At 42.5% G+C, this 21,035-nt stretch overlaps 2 protein-coding genes and 1 non-coding gene across 3 annotated transcripts in view; 2 read left to right on the top strand and 1 right to left on the bottom strand.

Annotated features, from left to right (window-relative positions):
• MALSU1 (mitochondrial assembly of ribosomal large subunit 1) overlaps positions 1–18,098 on the top strand; it is a 30,457-nt gene extending 12,359 nt beyond the window's left edge. Inside the window, exons 3-4 of the mRNA XM_040260665.1 lie at positions 15,309–15,390; positions 17,885–18,098. Of these exons, the coding sequence (XP_040116599.1) occupies positions 15,309–15,390; positions 17,885–18,063 (261 nt within the window). The 3' untranslated portion in view covers positions 18,064–18,098. The remainder of the gene's footprint in view (positions 1–15,308; positions 15,391–17,884) is intronic.
• Positions 16,583–16,689, top strand: LOC120878315. Its single transcript, XR_005724521.1, has one exon. It is a non-coding gene; the product is annotated as a U6 spliceosomal RNA (small nuclear RNA).
• A 482-nt stretch (positions 18,099–18,580) lies between the features above and the next one.
• IGF2BP3 (insulin like growth factor 2 mRNA binding protein 3) overlaps positions 18,581–21,035 on the bottom strand; it is a 147,681-nt gene continuing 145,226 nt past the window's right edge. Inside the window, exon 15 of the mRNA XM_040260664.1 lies at positions 18,581–20,869. Within this exon, the coding sequence (XP_040116598.1) occupies positions 20,771–20,869 (99 nt within the window). The 3' untranslated portion in view covers positions 18,581–20,770. The remainder of the gene's footprint in view (positions 20,870–21,035) is intronic.

Here is a 21,035-nt window from a genome sequence, read left to right on the forward strand (position 1 = left end):
TAATTATACATATTATCTATATATATGTATAAAAGGGCTTTTCTTCTATGCTTGATAAAGCCTTGAGAAAGAACATCCAAAAAAAGAGATGGAGAAAGTGGAAAACAGACTAAATGAAATGGGAGCACTGACAGTGAAATTTAAAAAATGAAGTAAATTGGATAAGATCCTCATACAGTCCAGTTGTTTTTAAACATGGCTGCTCATTAGAAACATACCTGGAACTCTGACCAAAATACAGCAATACCTGGGTATTTGTATTTTTCAAAAAATTCCAAGAATATTTTGATTTGCATTTGGATTTTGAAAAGTGCTTATAAGGTTTTCTATTAAGTGGTTGTTTTGGTGATACAGAATTCTCTTATTTTCCTGTTGACCAATCATGATACACTTAAGAGAGTAATAGTTACATAATCACAATATTGAAAGATGTTTATCAGTTTTCACAACCAATAGCCAGATAAAAAATAAAAGATAATTGCAATTGCAAACCATTATAGGAGCATGATTAACCTAACAATATAAAATAATTACATACAATTGAGGGGGGTCAAGCGGAGTGATGTGGTAAGTGGAAGTGCATACGTGCACGTGTTTTCATCTGCTCAGTCTGTGTCTTTCGGTGCATTTGACCCATTTACATTTAAGGTAATTATCGATATGTATGATCCTATTACTGTTTTCTTAATTGTTCTCGGTTTATTTTCTGTAGGTACATCTTTTCCTTCTCTTGTTTTCTGCCTAGAGAAGTGTCTTTAGCATTTGTTGTAAAGCTGGTTTGGTGGTGCTGAATGCTCTTAACTTTTGCTTGTCTGGAAAGCTTTGGATTTCTGCATCAAATCTGAATGAATGTCTTGCTGGATAGAGTATTCTTGGTTGTAGATTCTTCCCTTTCCTCACTTCCAATATATCCTGCCATTCCCTTCTGGCTTGTAGAGTTTCGATTGAGAAATCAGCTGATAGACTGATGGGAGTTCCGTTGTATGTTGTTTTTCCCTCGTTAATATTTTATCTCTGTCTTTAATTTCTGTCAGTTTAATTACTGTGTGTCTCAGTGTGTTCCTCCTTGGGTTTATCCTGCCTGGGACTCTCTCTGCTTCCTGGACTTGGTTGACTATCTCCTTTCCCATGTTAGGGAAGTTTTCAGCTATTATCTCTTCAAATATTTTCTCAGGTCCTTTCTCTCTCTTCCTTCTGGGACCCCTGTAATGCTAATGTTGGTGCGTTTAATGTTGTCCCGGAGGTCTCTTAGGTTGTCTTCGTTTCTTTTCATTCTTTTTTCTATATTCTGTTCTGTGGCAGTGATTTCTGCATTCTGTCCTCCAGGTCATTTATCCGTTCTTCTGCCTCAGTTATTCTGTTAGTGATTCCTTCTAGTGTTTCCTTCTCTTTGTTTGTGCTTTAGTTCTTGTAGGCCTTGGTAAACATTTCTTGCATCTTCTCAATCTTTGCCTCCATTCTTTTTCTGATATTCTGAATCATCTTTGCTGTCATTATTCTGAACTCTTTTTCTGTAAGGTTGCCTACCTTTACTTAATTTAGTTGGTTTTGTGGGGGGGTTTTGTCTTGTCCCCTTATCTGGGATGTAACTTTCTGCCTTTTCATCATGATTAACTTTCTGTAATGTGGTTTTTGTTTTAGTTGCTGTAGAACTGCGATTCTTCTTGTTTCTTCTGTCTGCCCTCTGATGGAGGGGGCCAGGCTTGTGTAAGCTTCCTGATGGGAGGGACTGTGGTGGGGAAAAACTGGGTCTTGCTCTGGTGGGCAGGGCTTTGCTCAGATCCAACTGTCTGCTGGTGGATGGGGTTGCACTCTCTCCCTGATACCTTTTTGGCCTGAGGCGACCCAGCCCTGAGGTCTGTGGACTCTTGGTAGGGTTAATGGTGATCCCCAAGAGGGTTTATTTACTGCAAGGGGGACCTTCCCAGACAGTTGCTGCCAGTGCCCACATCCCTGTGATGAACCCCTGCCAGTCCACACCCTGCAGGAGGCCCTCCAACACTCTCAGGGAGTTTCGGCTCAGTCTGCTGTGGGGTCACTGCTCCTCTCCTCTGAGTCTTGGTGCACACAAGGTTTTCTTTATGCCGAGACTGGGGTCTACCCACCCCTAGTTCTGCGGAAGTCTTGTAATTGAATCCCTTTGGCTTTCCAGTGAAATTACCTGGGGATTGCCAGGCCCTCTGTCGGATCCCCAGGCTGGGAAGCCTGACGTGTGGTTTAGAACCCTTGCAACAGTGGGAGAACTTCCTTGGTATTATTGTTCTCCAGATTGTGGGTTACGCATCTGGCAGGTATGGGATTTGATTTGATTGTGTTTGTGCCTCTCCTGCCATCTTGCTGTGGCTTCTTCTTTGTCTTTGGACATGGGGTATCTTTTTCTGGTAGATTCCAGGGTCCTCCTGTCGATAGTTGTTCGACAGCTAGTTGTGATTTTGGTGCTCTTGCAGGAGGAGAGTGCACGTCCTTCTACTCCACCATCTTGAATCCGAAGCCTGCCACACCTTCTTAAGCCAGTCATCTGTTTATGGACCTATAGATTACTTCCATATCCTGGGTTTTGTAAATAGTCCTGCATTGAGCATTGAGGTCAGTGTGTCTTGTTGAATCATGGTCTTCTTAGGTTATATGCCTAGTAGTGGGATTGCTGGGTCATGGTTCTCAATAGGAAAAGGAGTCCGTCAAGGCTGTATATTGTCACCCTGCTTATTTAACTTATATGCAGAGTACATCGTGAGAAACGCTGGGCTGGAAGAAACACAAGCTGGAATCAAGATTGCCCGGAGAAATATCAATAACCTCAGATATGCAGATGACACCACCCTTATGGCAGAAAGTGAAGAGGAGCTAAAAAGCCTCTTGATGAAAGATAAAGAGGAGAGTGAAAAAGTTGGCTTAAAGCTCAACATTCAGAAAACGAAGATCATGGCATCTGGTCCCATCACTTCATGGGAAATAGATGGGGAAACAGTGGAAACAGTGTCAGACTTTATTTTTTGGGGCTCCAAAATCACTGCAGAAGGTGATTGCAGCCATGAAATTAAAAGATGCTTACTCCTTGGAAGAAAAGTTATGACCAACCTAGATAGTGTATTTAAAAGCAGAGACATTACTTTGCCGACTAAGGTCCGTCTAGTCAAGGCTATGGTTTTTCCAGTGGTCATGTATGGATGTGAGAGTTGGACTGTGAAGAAGGCTGAGTGCCGAAGAATTGATGCTTTTGAACTGTGGTGTTGGAGAAGACTGTTGAAAGTCCCTTGGACTGCAAGGAGATTCAACCAGTCCATTCTGAAGGAGATCAACCCTGGGATTTCTTTGGAAGGAATGATGCTAAAGCTGAAGCTCCAGTACTTTGGCCACCTCATGCGAAGAGTTGACTCATTGGAAAAGACTCTGATGCTGGGGGGCATTGGGGGCAGGAGGAGAAGGGGACGACCGAGGATGAGATGGCTGGATGGCATCACGGACTTGATGGACGTCAGTCTGAGTGAACTCCGGGAGATGGTGATGGACAGGGAGGCCTGATGTGCTGTGATTCATGGGGTCGCAAAGAGTCAGACACGAATGAGCAACTGAACTGAACTGATGACAATTCTGTTTTTAGGTTTGTTTTTTTCTCATGAATAGTGGTTTTCTATATTTTAATTTATTTTTAATTGGAGTAAACTTGGTTTTGAGTGTTATTTTCTGCTGTAAAACAATGTGAATGAATTATAAATATACATATATTCCCCTTCCTCTTGAGCCTCCCTGCCACACAGCCCTCTCCCCGTCCTGCCATTCTGGGACATCACTGGACGTGGAGCTGGCTCCCTGTGCTGTACCACTGCTTCCCTCTGTGAGTTTTACACATGGTAGTTTATACGGCAGCTGCTCTACCAGCTTGTCCCACCTTCCCCTTCCCTGTGTCTACTTATTTGTTCTCTGCTTCTGCATCTCTGTATTTCCCCTGCAAATAGGTTCATCTGTTCCAGTTTTCCATATATTTGTGTTAATATGTGTTACTTGATTTTCCTTGCTGACTGACTTCACTCTGAGAGTCTAGCTCATCCACATCACTGCAAATAGCATAGTTCTGTTCCTTTTAATAGCTGAGTAATATTCCATTGTATGCATCCCACATCATTATGCATTCATCTTTAGGTTGCTTCCATTCCCTGGCTTTGGTAATTAGTTCTGCAATGAGCGTTGGGGTGCCTGTGCCTTGCTGAATGATGGTTTTCTCAGGGTATGTATCAGTAGTGGATTGCTGTGACATGGTAGTTCCATTTTTAATCTTTTTTCAAGATTAGTGATCTTCTCTTTCTTTAATCTGTATGTTAACTGGAGTATAATTGCTTTACAATATTGTGTTTCTGCTGTTCGAAATAAAAGGAATCAGCTATCTGTACACATATATTCCTGTTTTGAGCCTCCCTGCACCCCAACCCACGTCATCCCACTATTGTCATCACAGAGCACCAAGCTGAGCTCCCTGTGGTACACAGCAGCATCCCACCAGCTACCTGTTACTGTTTTATGCACGGCAGTGCATATATGGCAAAGCTCCTCTCCCAGTGCATCCCCTCCTTCCCTTCCCTCATGACCGTATGTCCGTTCTCTACTTCTCTGTGTCTAGTCCTGCTTTGCAAATCATTTCATCTGTACCATTTTTCTCTATTCCATTGATTTGTGATAGTATATCATATTCCTTTTTCTCTTTCTGAGTTTTCTCTGTATGACAGAGTCAGGGACCATCCACAGCTCTGCAGATGACCCAGTCTCATTCCTTTTTATGGCTGAATAATGTTCCATTGTATGTATATACCACATCTTCTCAATCCATTCGTCTGTGGGTGGACATCTAGGTTTCGTCCATGTCCTGGATATTGTAAACAGTGCTGCATTGAACATCGGGGTGTTTATGCCCTTTGGAATTATTGTTTTCTCGGATTTTATGCCCAGAAATGTGATTGCTGGGGCTTATGGTAATTCAGCTTTAGAATCATTCCTTCCAAAGAAATCCCAGGGCTGATCTCCTTCAGAATGGACTGATTGGATCTCCTTGCAGTCCAAGGGACTCTCAAGAGTCTTCTCCAACACCACAGTTCAAAAGCATCAATTCTTCGGCGCTCAGCCTTCTTCACAGTCCAACTCTCACATCCATACATGACCACTGGAAAAACCATAGCCTTGACTAGACGGACCTTAGTCGGCAAAGTAATGTCTCTGCTTTTAAATACATTATCTAGGTTGGTCATAACTTTTCTTCCAAGGAGTAAGCGTCTTTTAATTTCATGGCTGCAATCACCTTCTGCAGTGATTTTGGAGCCCCAAAAAATAAAGTCTGACACTGTTTCCACTGTTTCCCCATCTATTTCCCATGAAGTGATGGGACCAGATGCCATGATCTTCGTTTTCTGAATGTTGAGCTTTAAGCCAACTTTTTCACTCTCCTCTTTATCTTTCATCAAGAGGCTTTTTAGCTCCTCTTCACTTTCTGCCATAAGGGTGGTGTCATCTGCATATCTGAGGTGATTGAGATTTCTCCCAGCAGTTTTGATTCCAGCTTGTGCTTCTTCCAGTCCAGTGTTTCTCATGATGTCCTCTGCATAGAAGTTAAATAAGCAGGGGGACTTTGGGGAGCCTGTGTCTTTTTAAATTGTGGTTTTCTCAGGTTATATGCCCAGTGGTGGGATTGCTGGATGATACGTTAGTTCCATTTTTATTTTCTTTCTAAGGGGTACTGATCTTTATTTCTTAAATTTATTTTTAAATTGGAATATAATAGCTTTACAACGTTGTTCTGTTGTCCAACCAAAGTTAACCCCCTATATGTATGCATACATCTCCTCCCTCCCACTCCCTCCAGACATCCCGGCCCTCTAGGTCACCACAGAGCCCGGGAACCCAGCGCCCTGTGTTGCAGCAGCGCCCGGTGGCTGTTTACACAGGAGGGTGTGTGTGTTCCAGTGCTTCTCTCATTCCGTCCCACCCTTCCCACACCCTCCCTGTGTCCACAACTCCTTTCTCGACATCTGCGTTCCTACTCCTGCCTGCAGATAGGTTCAACAGTACCATCTTTCGAGATTCTAATTATGGATTAGTATAGGATACTTGGTTTTGGTTTCTGACTTAGTCTGTACGAGAGGCTCTAGAAGTATCTACGTCAGTTGAATGGACTCATATTTGTTCCTTTTTATGGCTGAATAAGGTGGTCATCAATTGAACTGAATTGAATATTCCCTTGTATGTATGTACCACATCTTCTTATATTTTAGGTTTTTTCCAACGTTAATGATCTTTTACTTATTTTTTAATGGGAGTATCAGTTCAGTTCAGTCGCTCAGTTGTGTCCAACTCTTTGTGACCCCATGGGCTGCAGCACCCCTGGCTTCCCTGTCCATCACCACCTCCCAGAGTTTGCTCAGACTCATGTCCATCGAGTCGGTGATGCCATCCAACCATCTCATCCTCTGTTGTCCACTTCTCCTGCCTTCACTCTTTCCTAGCATCAGAGTCTTTTCCAGTGAGTCAGTTCTTCATTTCAGGTGGCCAAAGTACTGGAGTTTCAGCTTCAGCATCAGTCCTTCCAAAGAACACCCAGGACTGATCTCCTTTAGGATGGACTGGTTTGATCTCCTTGTAGTCCAAGGGACTCTCCAACACCACAGTTCAAAAGCATCAGTTCTTATAATTACTTTAAAATTTTGTGTTAGTGTCTGCTGTCCGTCAAAGTGAATCACCTGTAGATACGTACGTCCCGGCCCTTTGGGCCTCCCTCCCCCTCCAGCCCCCTCTGGCCCACCCGCTCTGGGTAATCACAAAGCAGTGAGCTGAACTTGCTGTGTTGTAGAGCAACTCCCCCTAGGTATCTGCTTTATGCACGGCAGTGTATCTGTGGCAAAACTGCTCTCCCAGGTGGTCTTAGCCTCCCTGTTCTGCGTGTCCATGTGTCCATTCTCTACTAAACTCTAGTCATGGTTTGCATATAAGTTCATCTGTATCTAGATTGTAGATTCCATGTATGTATGTTTATATACAGTATTTGCTTTTCTCTTTCTGAATTACTTCTTCTGTATGACAGACTCCAGTTCCATTCACATCACTACAAATGACCCAATTGCCTTCCTTTGTATGGATGAGTAATATTCCATTGTATGTATGGTTTCCCTCATAGCTCAGTCAGTAAATCATCTGCCTGCGATGCAGAAGACCTGGGTTCGATGCCTGGGTCGGGAAGATCCCTGGAGAAGGAAATGGTCCCCCAGTCCAGTATTCTTGTGTGGAGAATCCCATGGACAGAGGAACCTGGTGGTCTACAGTCCATGGGATTGCATGAGTCAGACACGACTTAGCGACTGAAACCGAGCAACCACCACACTTTAATCCATTCATCTGTCAGTAGACATCTAGGTTACTTCCATGTCCTGGCTTTTGTAAATTGTACAGCAGTGAACATTGGGACTGTGTGTCTTTAAAAATAATTCTTTTTATTTCTGGCTGTGCTGGGTCTTTGTTGCTGCGAGAGCTTTGCTCTTGTGGTGGTGAGTAGGGGCTACACCCTAGTTTGGGTGCACGGACTGCTCAGCGGAGTGGCTTCTCCTGTTGTGGACACTGGCTCTGGGGCCTGTGAGCTTCAGTAGTTGCGCCACGTGCGCTCAGCAGTTGCAGTTTCCGGGCTCCAGAGCACAGGCTCAACTGTTGCGGTGCACGGGCTTAGTCGCTACGAGGTGCCTGAGATCCTCCCAGACCAGGGATGGGACCCACGTCTCCTGCAATGTCAGGCCGATTCTTCACCACTGAGCCAGCAGGAAAGCTGTGTTGTGTCTTTTTGAATTAAGGTGTTCTATGGGTATGTGCCCAATAGTAAGATTGCCCAGTCATCTGCTAGTTCTATTCTTAGTTGTTTTTTTTCCCCTCAGGATTAATGTTCTTTTATTTTTTAATTGGAGTACATTTGCTTTACAGTGTGTGTAAGTTTCTGCTCTCCAACAAAGGGAGCCACCTATATGTATGCGTGTGTTTGTCCCTTTGGGCCTCCCTCCCTCTGCCGGCCCCCTCGTCCCACTCTTCTAGGCCGTCACGGACGCTGGGGTGAACCCCCTGCGCTGGGCAGCAGCTGCCCGCTGGCCGTCTGTCTTACCCACGGGAGGATATATGGCGGTGCTAGTCCCCGGTTACTGCAGTGCCCTTCCCGTGTCCCCGCGTCCGGGCACTGGGACCCTATTCCTGCCCTGCATATAGGTTCATCTGTGTCGTTTTTCTAAATTCCATGTATCTGTATTCATATACGGTATTTGTTTTTCTCACTTCACTCTATACAGTAGACTCAGGGCCCATCCATGCCACTACAAATGACCCAGTTATCTTCTTTTTATGGCTGAGGAACTTTCCATGGTATATTTACATACCACATCTTCATCCATTCATGTGTGGATGGACATTCAGGCTGGTGCTTCCATGTCCTGGGTATTGTAAATAGCGCTGGATTTAATATTGGGGTGCATGTGTCTTTTCTCAGATTACATTCCCAGTAGTGGGATTGCTGGGGCATATAGTAGTTGTATTTTTAGATTGTTTTCCCCCAACATTAATGATCTTTTATTTACTCTTAAATTTATTTTCTAACTGAAATACAGTTGCTTTCAGTGTTGTTAGTGTCTGCTGTCCAGCCAAGCGAGTCCCCTATATGTGCACATATATCTCCTCCCTTTGGGGCTCCCTCTCATCTCCACTGCCTCCACCCCACCACCCCTCCAGTCATCACAAAGCCCTGAGCTGAGCTGCCTGGGCTGTACAGCAGCCTGTTTTATTCATGACGCTGTATGTATTTCAGGGCTTGTCTCTAAATTCGTCCCTATTTCTGGGACTCTATCCCTGCCCTGCGTATAAGTTCATCTGTACCATTTTTCTAGATTACATATATGTGTTAATAGACAACATTTGATTTTTTTCTTTCTAACTTACCTCACTCTGTATGACAGATTCTAGTTCCATCCACATATTACACAGATGAACCAGTTTCATTCCTTGCTGAGTAGTATTCGTGTGTGTGTGTGTGTGTGTGTGTGTGTGCGCACTCATATATATACCGCATCTTATCCATTCATCTGGGGATGGATGTTTAGGTTGCTTCCATGCCCTGGCTGTTGTGACCATGGCTGCAGCGAATACTGTAGTGTGTGTGTCTTTTTGAACTATGGTTTTCTCTGGGTATATACCCAGTAGTGGGGTTAGTAAATGTTTTGTTTCATGAATAATGTTTTTTTTTAATTGGAGTAAAATTGGTTTATAGTGTTGTTTCTACTGTACAACGTGAATAAGTTATAAGAATACATACATCCCTTCCCGCCCGCCCCGTCTGGGTCATTACGGAGCTCTGAGCTGAGTTTCCTGTGCTACGCAGCAGCTCCCCACTAGCTATGCATTTTACACTTGTAGTAGTGTTTATGTGGCTACTCTACCAGTTCATTTTACACCATCCTTCCCTTGGGCTCACATGTCCATTCTCTGCTTGGGCCTCTATTCCTGCCTGGCAAATAGGTTCATCTGTATCATTTTTCTATGTTACATATAGAAAACACATATATGTATGTGTTAACATCTGATACTTCTCTCACTTCCCTCTGTATGACAGACTCTGGGTCTGTTCACATCACTGCGAATGCCCAATTCCATTCCTTTTTATGGCTGAGCAATATTCCTTTGTATATATGTACCACGTCTCTTAATCCATTCGTCTGTGGATGGACATCTAGGTTGCTTCCATAGCCTGGATATTGTAAATACTGCTGCATTGCACATTGGGGTGCATGTGTCTTTTTAAATGACAGTTTTCTCAGGTTATATGCCCAGTAAGGGATTCCTTGGGCTCTGTTCTGTTTTTAGTTCGTTTTTTTCCCCGCATTATGATCTTTTCAAAATTCCTTTAAATTTAAAATTGAAGTATAATTGCTTTACAATGCTGTATTAGTTTCTGGTGGCCAACAAAGTGAGTCAGCTCTATGTACAGATATATCCCCTACCTTTGTGCCTTTCTCCCACCACCACAGTCTCCAGCCCATCCGTCTCTTTACGTCATCACAAGCGGTGAGCTCAGGCCCCTGTGCTGTACCGCAGCTTCACACGGGCTCTTTCACACACGTCACTGTACGTATGGCAACGCTCCTCTCCCTAGTGGATTGCCCAGTCCATTAATCTCCCAGTATGGATTGCCTTGACATATATATGGTAGTTCCATTTTTAATCTTTTTTCAAGATCAGTGATCTTTTATTTCTTTAAGGTATTTGTTAACTGGAGTATAATTGCTTTACAATATTGTGTTAGTTTCTCCTGTCCGAGAAAGAGGATCAGCTGTTTGTACACATATATTCCTTTCGTGAGCTTCCCCCCTGCCCCACCCGCCCAATTCATCCCACTCCTGCAGGTCACTCCAGAGCACCGAGCTCGGCTCCCTGGTTACAGCAGCTCCCACTGGCTATCTGTCTCATTTTGCACCTGGCAGCGCAGGTGGGAAGTGCCTGTCTCTCGGTTGTCCCTTTCTTCCCTTCCCTGTTCCACATGTCCGTTCTTTGGTTCTGTGTGTCTGTTCCTGCTCTGCGAATAGTGTCCTCTGTACCATTTTTCTGTGTTCCATATATATGTATTAATATATGATACTCGTTTTTCTCTTTCTGATTTCACTCTGTAGGAGTCAGGACCATCCACAGCTCTACAAATGACCCAATTTCATTCCTTTTTATACCTGAAGAATATTCCACTGTATATATGTACTGCATCTTAATCCATTCATCAAAGATGGACATCTGTCCTGTCTATTGTAAAGTGCTGAACTGAACATTGGGTTGCATGTGTCTTTTTGAATTAAGGTTTTCTCAGGTTTTAGGCCCAGTAGTAGGATTTCTGGGGCTTGTGTTAGTTCCATTTTTAACTTCTTTTCAAGATTACTGGTCTTTTCTGTTTTTTTTTTTTTTAAGTTGAATTTTTAACTGGACTCTAATTGCTTTAGAATATTTTGTTTTTGCTGTCCAACAAAGTGATCAGATATGTTTACATCATCCCCTCCATTTGTGACTCCCGCTCCCTGCAGCCCCCTCTTATCCCACCTCCCTGGGAAATCACACAGCACCAGCTGAGGCCCCAAGCTCCACAGTAACTCCCCACTTGTTACTCTTCACGTGGCTGTGTACGTGTGGCGGTGCCGCCGACTTGTTCCTACCCTCCCTTCCCGCGTGTCCACGTCTGCTTTCCACTTCTGCAGCTGTATTCATGACCTGCGTGTATGTTCATCTGTATTTTTCTAGATTCCACGTATGTGTTAATACGTAATATTTGATATTGTAACTTCACTCTGTATGACAGACTCTAGTTACATCCATATCACTAAAAATAACCTAGTTTCCTTTTTATGGCTGAATAATGTTCCATTATATATGTATGTACCACGTCTTCTTAACCATTCATCTCTGGATGGACATCTAGGTTTCTTCCATGTCCTTATTGTGAATAGTTTTGTGGTGCATATGTCTTTTTGAATTATGGTTTCCTCTGGGTATATATGCAGTGCAATTGCTGATTCACGTGAAAGTTGTTTTTAGTTTTTTCATGAATAATGTTATTTTTTAATTTATATTTAACCGGCGTATAATTGGTTCAGTGTTGGGGTAGTCCCTGCTCTACAGCAGTGTGAAGGAAGTATACATCAGTCCCCTCCCTCTGGAGCCCACCAGATCACACCCACCCGAGCCTGCGCAGAGCGTGGCGCGGAGCTCCCTGTGCTAGAGAGCAGCTCCCGGGAGCAGTGGGTTTCCATCCGGCAGTGTAGACGTGGCAGCGCCACGCCGCCAGTTCATCCCAGCTTGCCCTTCCCCCAGGTCCACATGTTCGTTCTCTGCTTCTGCATCCGTTTTTGCCCTGCAGATGGAATCTAGAAACTGGTACAGATGAACCTATGTATTTGTGTTAATATATGATATTTGATTGTCTTTTTTACTTCACTCTGTAAGACTCTAGGCCCATCCTATCACTGCAGATAGCACAGTTTCATTGCTTTTATTGCTAAAAATACTGCGTCATTTCCACATGTCCAGCATCTTGCCCGTTCATCTGTGGATGGACATTTAGGTGCACTCCATGCCTTCGCTTTGTAAACAGTGCTGCAGTGAACCCTGGGGTGCATGTCTTTTTGAATTACCATTTTCTCAGGGTATATCCCTAATAATGGGATTTCTGAGTCATATGCTATTTCTATTTTTTTTCCATGATAAATGATCTTTTAAAATTTATTTTTAATTGGAGTATATATGCTTTACAATATTGTAAAGCTGTCCCAGAAGGAGAATCCTCTGTATGTGTACATATGTCCCCCTTTTTTGAGCCTCCCCCCATTGCACCCACCCAGTCCCACCTCTGCAGGTCATCACACAGCACCTCACTGGGCTCCCTGTGCGGTATAGCAGCTTCCCAGCGGCTGTCGCTTACACACGGGAGTGTGTGTTAAGACTGCTCTCCCAGTTTGTTCCCCGGCTCCCCTTCCCCTGTGTCCACAAGTCCATTCTCTGCTTCCGTGCCCCTGCTTTTACCTTATAAATAGGCTCACCTGTATCACTGTAGATTCCATGTATATGTGCTAATGTGATACTCAGTTTTCTTTCCTACTTACATCCATCCATGTAACTACAAGTGACTCAGTTGTGTCCATTTTATTAGTAATTTCCATTTAATTAGTAATTTGTATATATGTACCACACTATCTTATCCATTCATATCCATGTCCTGGATATTTTAGTAGTGCAGCAGTGAGCATTGGGGTTGCTTGTGTCTTTGAATTATGGTTTCTCAGATTACATTCTCAGTAGGGGGATTGCTGGGTTGTGCGGTACTACCATGTTTATTACTGATCTTTTTATAATTACATTAAAAAAAATTGAACTATAATTGCTTTTCAATATTGTGTTTCCAATTGCTGTCCAACAAAGTGAATCAGCCATCTATATACATAGATCCTCTCCCTTTGTGCCTCCCTGCGACCACCCCGTCTATCCCACCCTGCTAGTCATCACAGAGCACCAAGCGAGCCGCACAGCAGCTTCCCACGGGCTCACTGGTTGACTGCTGGTTCACTACAGTGGTACTGTGTCTGTGTCTACACTGTGCTCCCAATGCATCTCAGCCTCCTCTCCCCCTGTGTCCACATGTCCCTTCTCTGCTTCTGCGACCATCACATCCTGCATAGAGGTTCTTCTGTACCATTTTTCTAGATTCTATGCATACGTGTTAATATACCATATTTGGTTCTTTGGATGACAGATTCTCAGTACATCCACATCACTGCAAATGACCCAGTTTAGTTCCTCACTGAATGATATTCCATGTATGGACCACATCTTATTATCCATTCATCTGTGGATGAAAATCTAGTTGATCCCATGTCCTGGCTGTTGTAAATAGTGCTACGGTGGACAGTGGGTACGTGTGTTTTTGAACTGTGGTTTTCTCTAGGTGATGTGAGATCCATCCTGTATTGTGATTGCTGGGTCATATGATAGTTTTTTTCTTTTCCCCCGTAGATTATGGTGATCAGAGGATATTTGGTTTGCATTGGTGTTAGTTTCTGCTATACAGCACTGTGAATGAGTTCTAAGTATACATATACCCTCGCCAGCCTCCCTCCCATGCACACCTTGCCCCATCCTACCCCTCTGGGCCGCTGCAGAACATGAGCTAAGCTGTCTATACTGCAGCTGCTTACCTGCTATGTATTTTACACAGGGCAGTGTATATATTAGCAACTCTGCTCTCTCAGTTCGTCCCACCCTCCTCTTCACCTGCGTCCACTTGTTGTTCTCTACTTCTGCTTACATTTTTGTCCTGTGAGTCAGTTCATCTGTACCATTTTTCCAGATTCCATATTTTGTTAATTGGTCTTCCCTGGTGGCTCATTTGGTAGAGTCTGCCTGCAATGAAGGAAACCTGGATTCAGTCCCCGAGTCAGGAAGATCGCCTGGAGAAGGAAATGACAACCCACTCCAGTACTCTTGCCTGGAGAATTCCATGGACAGAGAAGCCTGGTGGGCTACAGTCCATGGGGTTGCAGAGTCGGATAAGACTGAGTGACCAACACTTCACTAGAAATGGCCCAATTTTGTTCCTTTTCATCGCTGAGTTATGTTATTCACCCCACCCTTCCCTTTCCCTGTGTCCACATGTTTTTTCTCTACATCTGCTTCTCTATTCCTGTCCTGCAAATAAGTTAATCTGTACCATTTTTCTGGATTTCATGTATATGTTATATATTTTCTGATCATTGCTGTGTGCCACTCTAGTCTATGCACATTTACTAAAATGACCCAAGTTCGTTCTTTTTTATGGTTCAGCGATATTCCATTGTATGCATGTACCACCTCTTTATCCACAGGTTGCTTCTCTCCTGGCTATTTATTGTAATTAGTGCTGCCATGAACATTTGGGTGGGTTTTTCTTGTTGATTACCCTGAGAAAACTATTTTTTATTTTTTTCAAGATTACTGATCTGTTTTAAAATCCATTTTTATTTGGGGTATAGTTGCGTCACAGTGCTGTATGCATACATACAGCCCGCCTCTGTGCTTCCCTCCTCCCACCACTTCCCTTCCCACCCCCCTAGGTCACCAGAAGGCACCAACTGCTCCCCGCGCTGTGCGGCGGCTTCCTGGTCGCCGTTGCACCCGTGGCAGCGCTGCTCTCCCAGCTTGTTCCACCTTCTGTTTCCCTACACCCTCCTATTTGCTCCTCTGCATCTGTACCTTTTTCTGTATAATATAGATTATGAAATATTAGCGTTAATATGTGACGTTTTCCTCTTCCTGTTTTCACTATTAACAGACTCTGGGCTCATCCACATCACTTCCAATGACCCAGGTTCATTCCTTTTTATGGCCGGGTAATATTCCATTGTATATATGTACTACAGAGTGGACATATAGGTTGCTTTCATCTCCTGGATATTGTAGATAGTGCTGTATTAAATATGGGGTGCATCTGAATAGCCTGAGCCTTGAAACAGGAAGAAGCATGTGCCTCCCAAGGGTGAAGGGAAGCTGTGATGGACAGAAGGAAGGTGGTGGGGACTGGATATTGAATTTAGGCTTGTCCACCTCAGAAATACTTTGATTGCCTATCACAATGGTTTGGGCTTCAGGAGAGAGCTGTAGGATGTGGGTAGGATTTAAGGGGGGAGTTGTTATTAAGGGGTTTGACATAGCTCTGAGGAATGAATAAGCATGTTCCTCAGTAAGAACAGAGTTCCCTCAACCTCTTCCCCTTTAACATGTGACTTGGCTTTTTTCAGTACAAACACCTGAAACATAAAAGTGAGCCTCATGTTAAGATCGAAGGCAAGGACACTGATGACTGGCTCTGTGTGGACTTTGGTAAGTTACTTTAGCACATTCTACAGATCAATTGACAATGCACTCATCTCAAACTATGTTCAGTTGTAAAAGGATCACAGTCTGGGTGTTTTTCCACAAAAAGTTTTTGATAGTTGTTTTAAGTTTTCTTTGGTTTTAAGCCATTTGGTCTTTTTCACATCTGAAATTCTCATCTCACCTGCTGCTAAGTTGCTTCAGTCGTGTCCGACTCTGTGTGACCCCATAGACGGCAGCCCACCAGGCTCCCCCATCCCTGGGATTCTCCAGGCAAGAACACTGGAGTGGGTTGCCATTTCCTCCTCCAATGCAGCAAAGTGAAAAGTGAAAGTGAAGTCGCTCAGTGTGCCTGACTCTTAGCAACCCCATGGACTGTAGCCTACCAGGCTCCTCCATCCATGGATTTTCCAGGCAAGAGGACTGGAGTGGGGTGCCACTGCCTTCTCCCTAGTGTGTATTAAGTAGCCACACGGGTCAGAAAGCTGATGGAGAGCAGGACGAATAACATGGGAGAGACCCCCAACTTCTACCCAAGGAGCAGTGGAAGGCTCCTTGGTGTCCATAGAACCTTGGCCTCCTGTAAGGTGAAGGGCAGTCTAGGCACAGGGAATGGTAAGAAAAGCAGACTGGAATTCTGAGAAGACCTAACAGATTTGAGAATTAATATATACATAGTTTTAAAGTAATTCCCCAGGATGTACTTAATACAAAGGTAAAAACAGTATCTGTAGAACTGTGCAGGCTCTGAAACCTTGTCTTGTGAGCTAAAGGAGTTATTCAGGGGTTGATAAAATATAGTTGTTCCTCAACAAGAGCAGTAGCAACATCAAGCAGCATTTTTTGACCAGATGACACCTGCACCCGTAGTTCAAAGAGATGAACCCTGTGATTAGTGTGTGCAGATCTTTTGTGATGGGCAGGAAGCAGGCCCACAGTTACACTGGCAGAAACACCCTGCCAAGGCTGTGTCCGTCAGGGTTTCTCAGCCACGCTGCTGTTAGCATTTTGGGCAGGGAGGAATACTCTGTGTGTTGTAGGATGTTTAGCAGCATCCTTTCTCCTCTCTGCACCCTGTAAAGGTTAAAATTAAAAATGTCCTGATGGACGCTCATTATTAGAGAAATGCAAATCAAAACTACAATGAGATATCACCTCACACAGGTCAGAATGGCCCTCATCAAAAAGTCTACAAACAGTGCTCGCTTTGGCAGCACATATACTAAAAGTGGAACGACACAGAGAAGATTAGCATGGCCCCTGCGCAAAGATGACACGCAGATTTGTGAAGCGTTCCATATTGGTAAAAAAAAAAAAAAAAAAAGAAAAAGTCTACAAACAATAAATGCTGGAGAGGGGTGGAGAAAGGGGAATGCTCTTGCACTGTTGGTGGGAATGTAAATTGATACAGCCAGTATGGAAGACGGTATGGAGATTCCTTAAAAAACTAGGAATAAAACCACCATATGACCCAGCAATCCCACTCCTAGGCATATACCCTGAGGAAACCAAAATTAAAAAGACACGTGTATCCCACTATTCACTACAGCACTATTTATAATAGCTATAACATGGAAACAGCCTAGCTGTCCATCAACAGATGCATGCATAAATAAGTTGTGACACACATACACAGTGGAGCATTTTATTACTCAGCCATAAAAAAGAATGCCTTTGAGTCAGTTCTCATGAGGTGGATGAACCTAGAGCTTGTTATACAGAGTGAACTGAGTCGGAATGAGAAAGATAAATATCATATTCTAATGCATATATATGGAATCTGGAAACATGGTACTGAAGAGTTTATTTACAGGGCAGCAGTGGAGAAACAGACATAGAGAATAGACTTGTGGTCGGGGGAGAGGGGAGGAGAGGGTGAGATGTATGGAAAGAGTAACATGGAAACTTACATTACCATATGTAAAATAAGAAAGCCGACGAAAATTTGCTATATTTCTCAGGAAACTCAAACAGGCTCTGTTTCAACCTAGAAGGGTGGCATGCGGAAGGGGATGGGAGGGAAGTTCAAAAGGGAGGGGGATATATGTATACCTATGGCTGAGTTATGTTGAGGTTTGACAGAAAACAAAATTCTGTAAAGCAATTATCCTTCAATTTAAAAAAAAGGTGAAATTGAAAAAAAAAAAAAAGTCCCTGATTGAGAACCACTGTTGTAAGCAAACTTTCTCTTTGTTCCAGGAGACAGTATTTCTAAGATAGAACTGTGCCAGCGCTTTGCTCACAGGCTGTGCAGAATTACAGTACTTTTGGATTGTCTACCAAGTAGTATTACCTGTGATACACTGAGCAAGGCACAGCATCACTTCAGTATTTTTGCTAGATGGTGTCCACAATTTACATTTCTAATAAGTTCTCAGGTATTGCTGATCTGGGGTCACACTTTGAGAACCACTGCTCTAACTGTCACAGGTTTGTGAGGTCAGAAGGGTAAAGTAAATGAACTGTTTCTTCACTTGTGATTCTTATCTGTCCATGGTAGGCAGCATGGTGATCCATTTGATGCTTCCAGAAACCCGAGAAGCCTATGAATTAGAAAAACTATGGACCCTGCGTTCTTATGATGACCAGTTAGCTCAGATAGCACCTGAGACCTTACCTGAAGACTTCATTCTTGGAATAGAAGATGGCCCTTCGTCTCTTGACTCCTGTGGAGTTTAAATATGAATAAAATGAACTGCTTTAGTCATTTCAAATTTGGATTGAGTCACTTCTTTTAACCTAGTTAGTTGTTAGGAAAACAGGTATTCTCTTTGGGTTCTAATCCTGACACATGGAATTGTAGGTAAGTGAGCTAATTTTCATGCCATGAATCATTATATTCAAATTAAATATATTGTCTTTATTCCTGAGACTCCAGCAGATTGCCTAGAAGTTGCATTGGCTCCTGTGTTTCACTTAACTAGTTCAGAGTGTAATCTTAAGTTTAAATCTTATTCTATAGAATAGTATAGCCAAAGCAGAAAACAGAACCACCCCACAGGCCCTGTAGCTTACCTTTTCACTCTCAGTTCATATGTAACAGTATTATTATCAAGGTACACAGTAAGGCCAGTAGTAGATACCGGTGCCTACCTTGAGGTTGACATGGATTTTTAGTAATACTAAGTTTACATTTTGATGAAATTCAGGACATTCTCAGTAATCTGAAAAGCCAAAAATAAAACATACTACACACCAGGCTGCACCTAATAATGAAGTACTTTATTCTGCATCAAAGTATCTGGATAATGGAGCTGCATTTGGGCACATTACAGATGAGGAATGATCCATACGCGGTGAGTACAAAACTCAATTACAGAATTACTGCCTAGTATCACCAGATACTCCATTACCAACGCTTCATTGAAAGTAAAACATGATTTGCCACACTAGAAGGCTAGAAGTGAAATATGACAGAATTTAAACAGGCAGATATAAATGTAGCACCTATCTGTATTTTTTTTAAAAAAGCTTGAAAAATCAAATACTGAGGAAGAGCTCTGGCCTTAAGCCCATTTTACCCAAAATCCAACCAGAAAGCCAGTCCATTACTTCTTTTAAGCAATTCATTGTATAGAAAAAACAAATGTTTGATGAATTCCATGACAAAAAGGGCACTTTTTGGCTAAAACTACAAAATAAACTGGTTTTCTGAAAACATTTAGAAAAACATTTCAAGTCATTTTCAAAATGTTTAATTGATACAGTGATCTTCAGAAAAACTTACCTAGTCTGTGTAGAAATTCATCTTGAAATACAAATGAAGCAAAATGATACTTTAAGGGTTATATCTGCCCTTCAGATCAGTATTATATGATGACTGTGATTATTTAATGAACAAAAGCAACACAATTCTGAGAGCAGCGTGGCCTCGGAGACCACTCACACCCATGTAATTGTACATACCAGGCTTTGCCATCAAGTTAAGGAATGGGTGAATGCGTTCAGTAGCAAAGGTCAAATGTATTATCACAGTCATTGAAATTATATTTCCAAAGTTCTTTTTCTATCTTTTGACTTATTTTCAGATAACTGGTTGCAGAGAATACAGAAATCCTCCTGCACTGTATATAATATTGTAGGTAGCCTTTCATTTATCTTGATTTATCATTGCTTAAAATCTTCAAAACAGCTTACTTTGAGGCTTATGACAGTGCCTGGCACATGGAGATGTAGCCTTTTTATTGCCTTTAAACACTGTCACACCATCTGACTGCCCCACTTATCTTCACAAAGCAACTCTTTTGGGGTCTGCTCCAAGCATGACCAACTGGTCCGAAGTGTATTGGCAAACTAAGCATCCTGTAAGGCAAGCTAAAGCTTTCTTCCTGCCAGTCAATTGATTAAGTTCATGGGGGCTGCATGTTTCCATAGATACACTTACTTTAGGTAGTGATAGTCAAAAGCACAAAGCATTTATGCATTCAATCACATAGCCAAACAGAAAAACAAGTCTCCTGAAGCCATTTAAAATTAGTCGTTCCAAAACCTCCTGCAACCACTTTGCTCTGTTAGTACCATCAAAAACTTCCCTACCACAAACAAAAGGTATTTGCTGCTCTCCAAATATAGGCACTGCTCCGTATCACTGAACATTTATTGGATTTTCCAACTAATAACTGTCAGAAGCCTCAAAAAACATGAAATTTTTCCAGCTTTACTGTCACCAGCCAGAAGTAAAATTTTTCAGTTATTTGCCTGTTAGCTAATTAAATTTATTTTTTAAAAAACAGTTGGACTTATCTTTATAAAGTATATAAAATTTTCAGAAAAAAAAAAAACAAAACAATTTTGCTTTCATTGCATTACTGAGTACCTGAGGTAGTTGAGTAAAAATGCACGTTTAATACCCCTGCCAACACCATTCAGCACTTCCCTTAGGTTATTTATGTTAGTGTTAAACTGAGAACAGTTTTTCTATGCTAATAGGTTAACATTTAAGTACTTGTAATAACTCTGTTCTGATCCAATTTTAACAATTGGACTTAGGAGCAATCTAGTTTTATTTGATGAGTTTCATGAATGCACCATTTAAACCAATTTCTGGCATCATGGGGAAATGAATATTTTAAAAAATTAGATATTTGTTTTACTGAGAAATGCAACAAAAGGGAAGTGCAGAGTTCGTCTCTTTCCCTCCCTCCCCCCTCATTTTTTTCTTCTTTCTTTTTTTTTTTTTTAAAGCTGGGTGTCATACATTTCAGAGAGCATAAAGTATACATTCTCACAGAGACAGGAGTTCTAAAGTTGCCTGGTCCTCAGAAACAACTGGCTAGGTAAAAACTTGTGCATGTGATGCTGGGTAAGGGGTCAGCGCCCGGCTGTCGGTTAAGCAGTCTGTCTTTGGTTTGGCGTCTGCCTCTGTGGTGGGCTGTTTCCTGAGCCTTCACTTCCGCCTTGACTGAGATGGTCCACTTTGCAGAGCTTTCTGCTGTTGGTGCTGCTTTACCTGAGTCAGAATTTCCTGAATTTTTCTCTGGGCAACCTGCAAAAGGAGAGGGCCTTGAAACTTCTACCTGATCAAATATTGCAGGAAGTTATTTTACCTCTTCCATTTTTAAAATTAACTTCAAGTTAAAATTTGAATATTAAAGATACATACTAATTAGTTTGCTAGCAGAATCTCTAAAATCACCTGCTGAAAGGGGGAT

The sequence above is a fragment of the Oryx dammah genome, unplaced genomic scaffold (assembly GCF_014754425.2).
Source record: "Oryx dammah isolate SB20612 unplaced genomic scaffold, SCBI_Odam_1.1 HiC_scaffold_18, whole genome shotgun sequence".
Classification (NCBI taxonomy): domain Eukaryota; kingdom Metazoa; phylum Chordata; class Mammalia; order Artiodactyla; family Bovidae; genus Oryx; species Oryx dammah.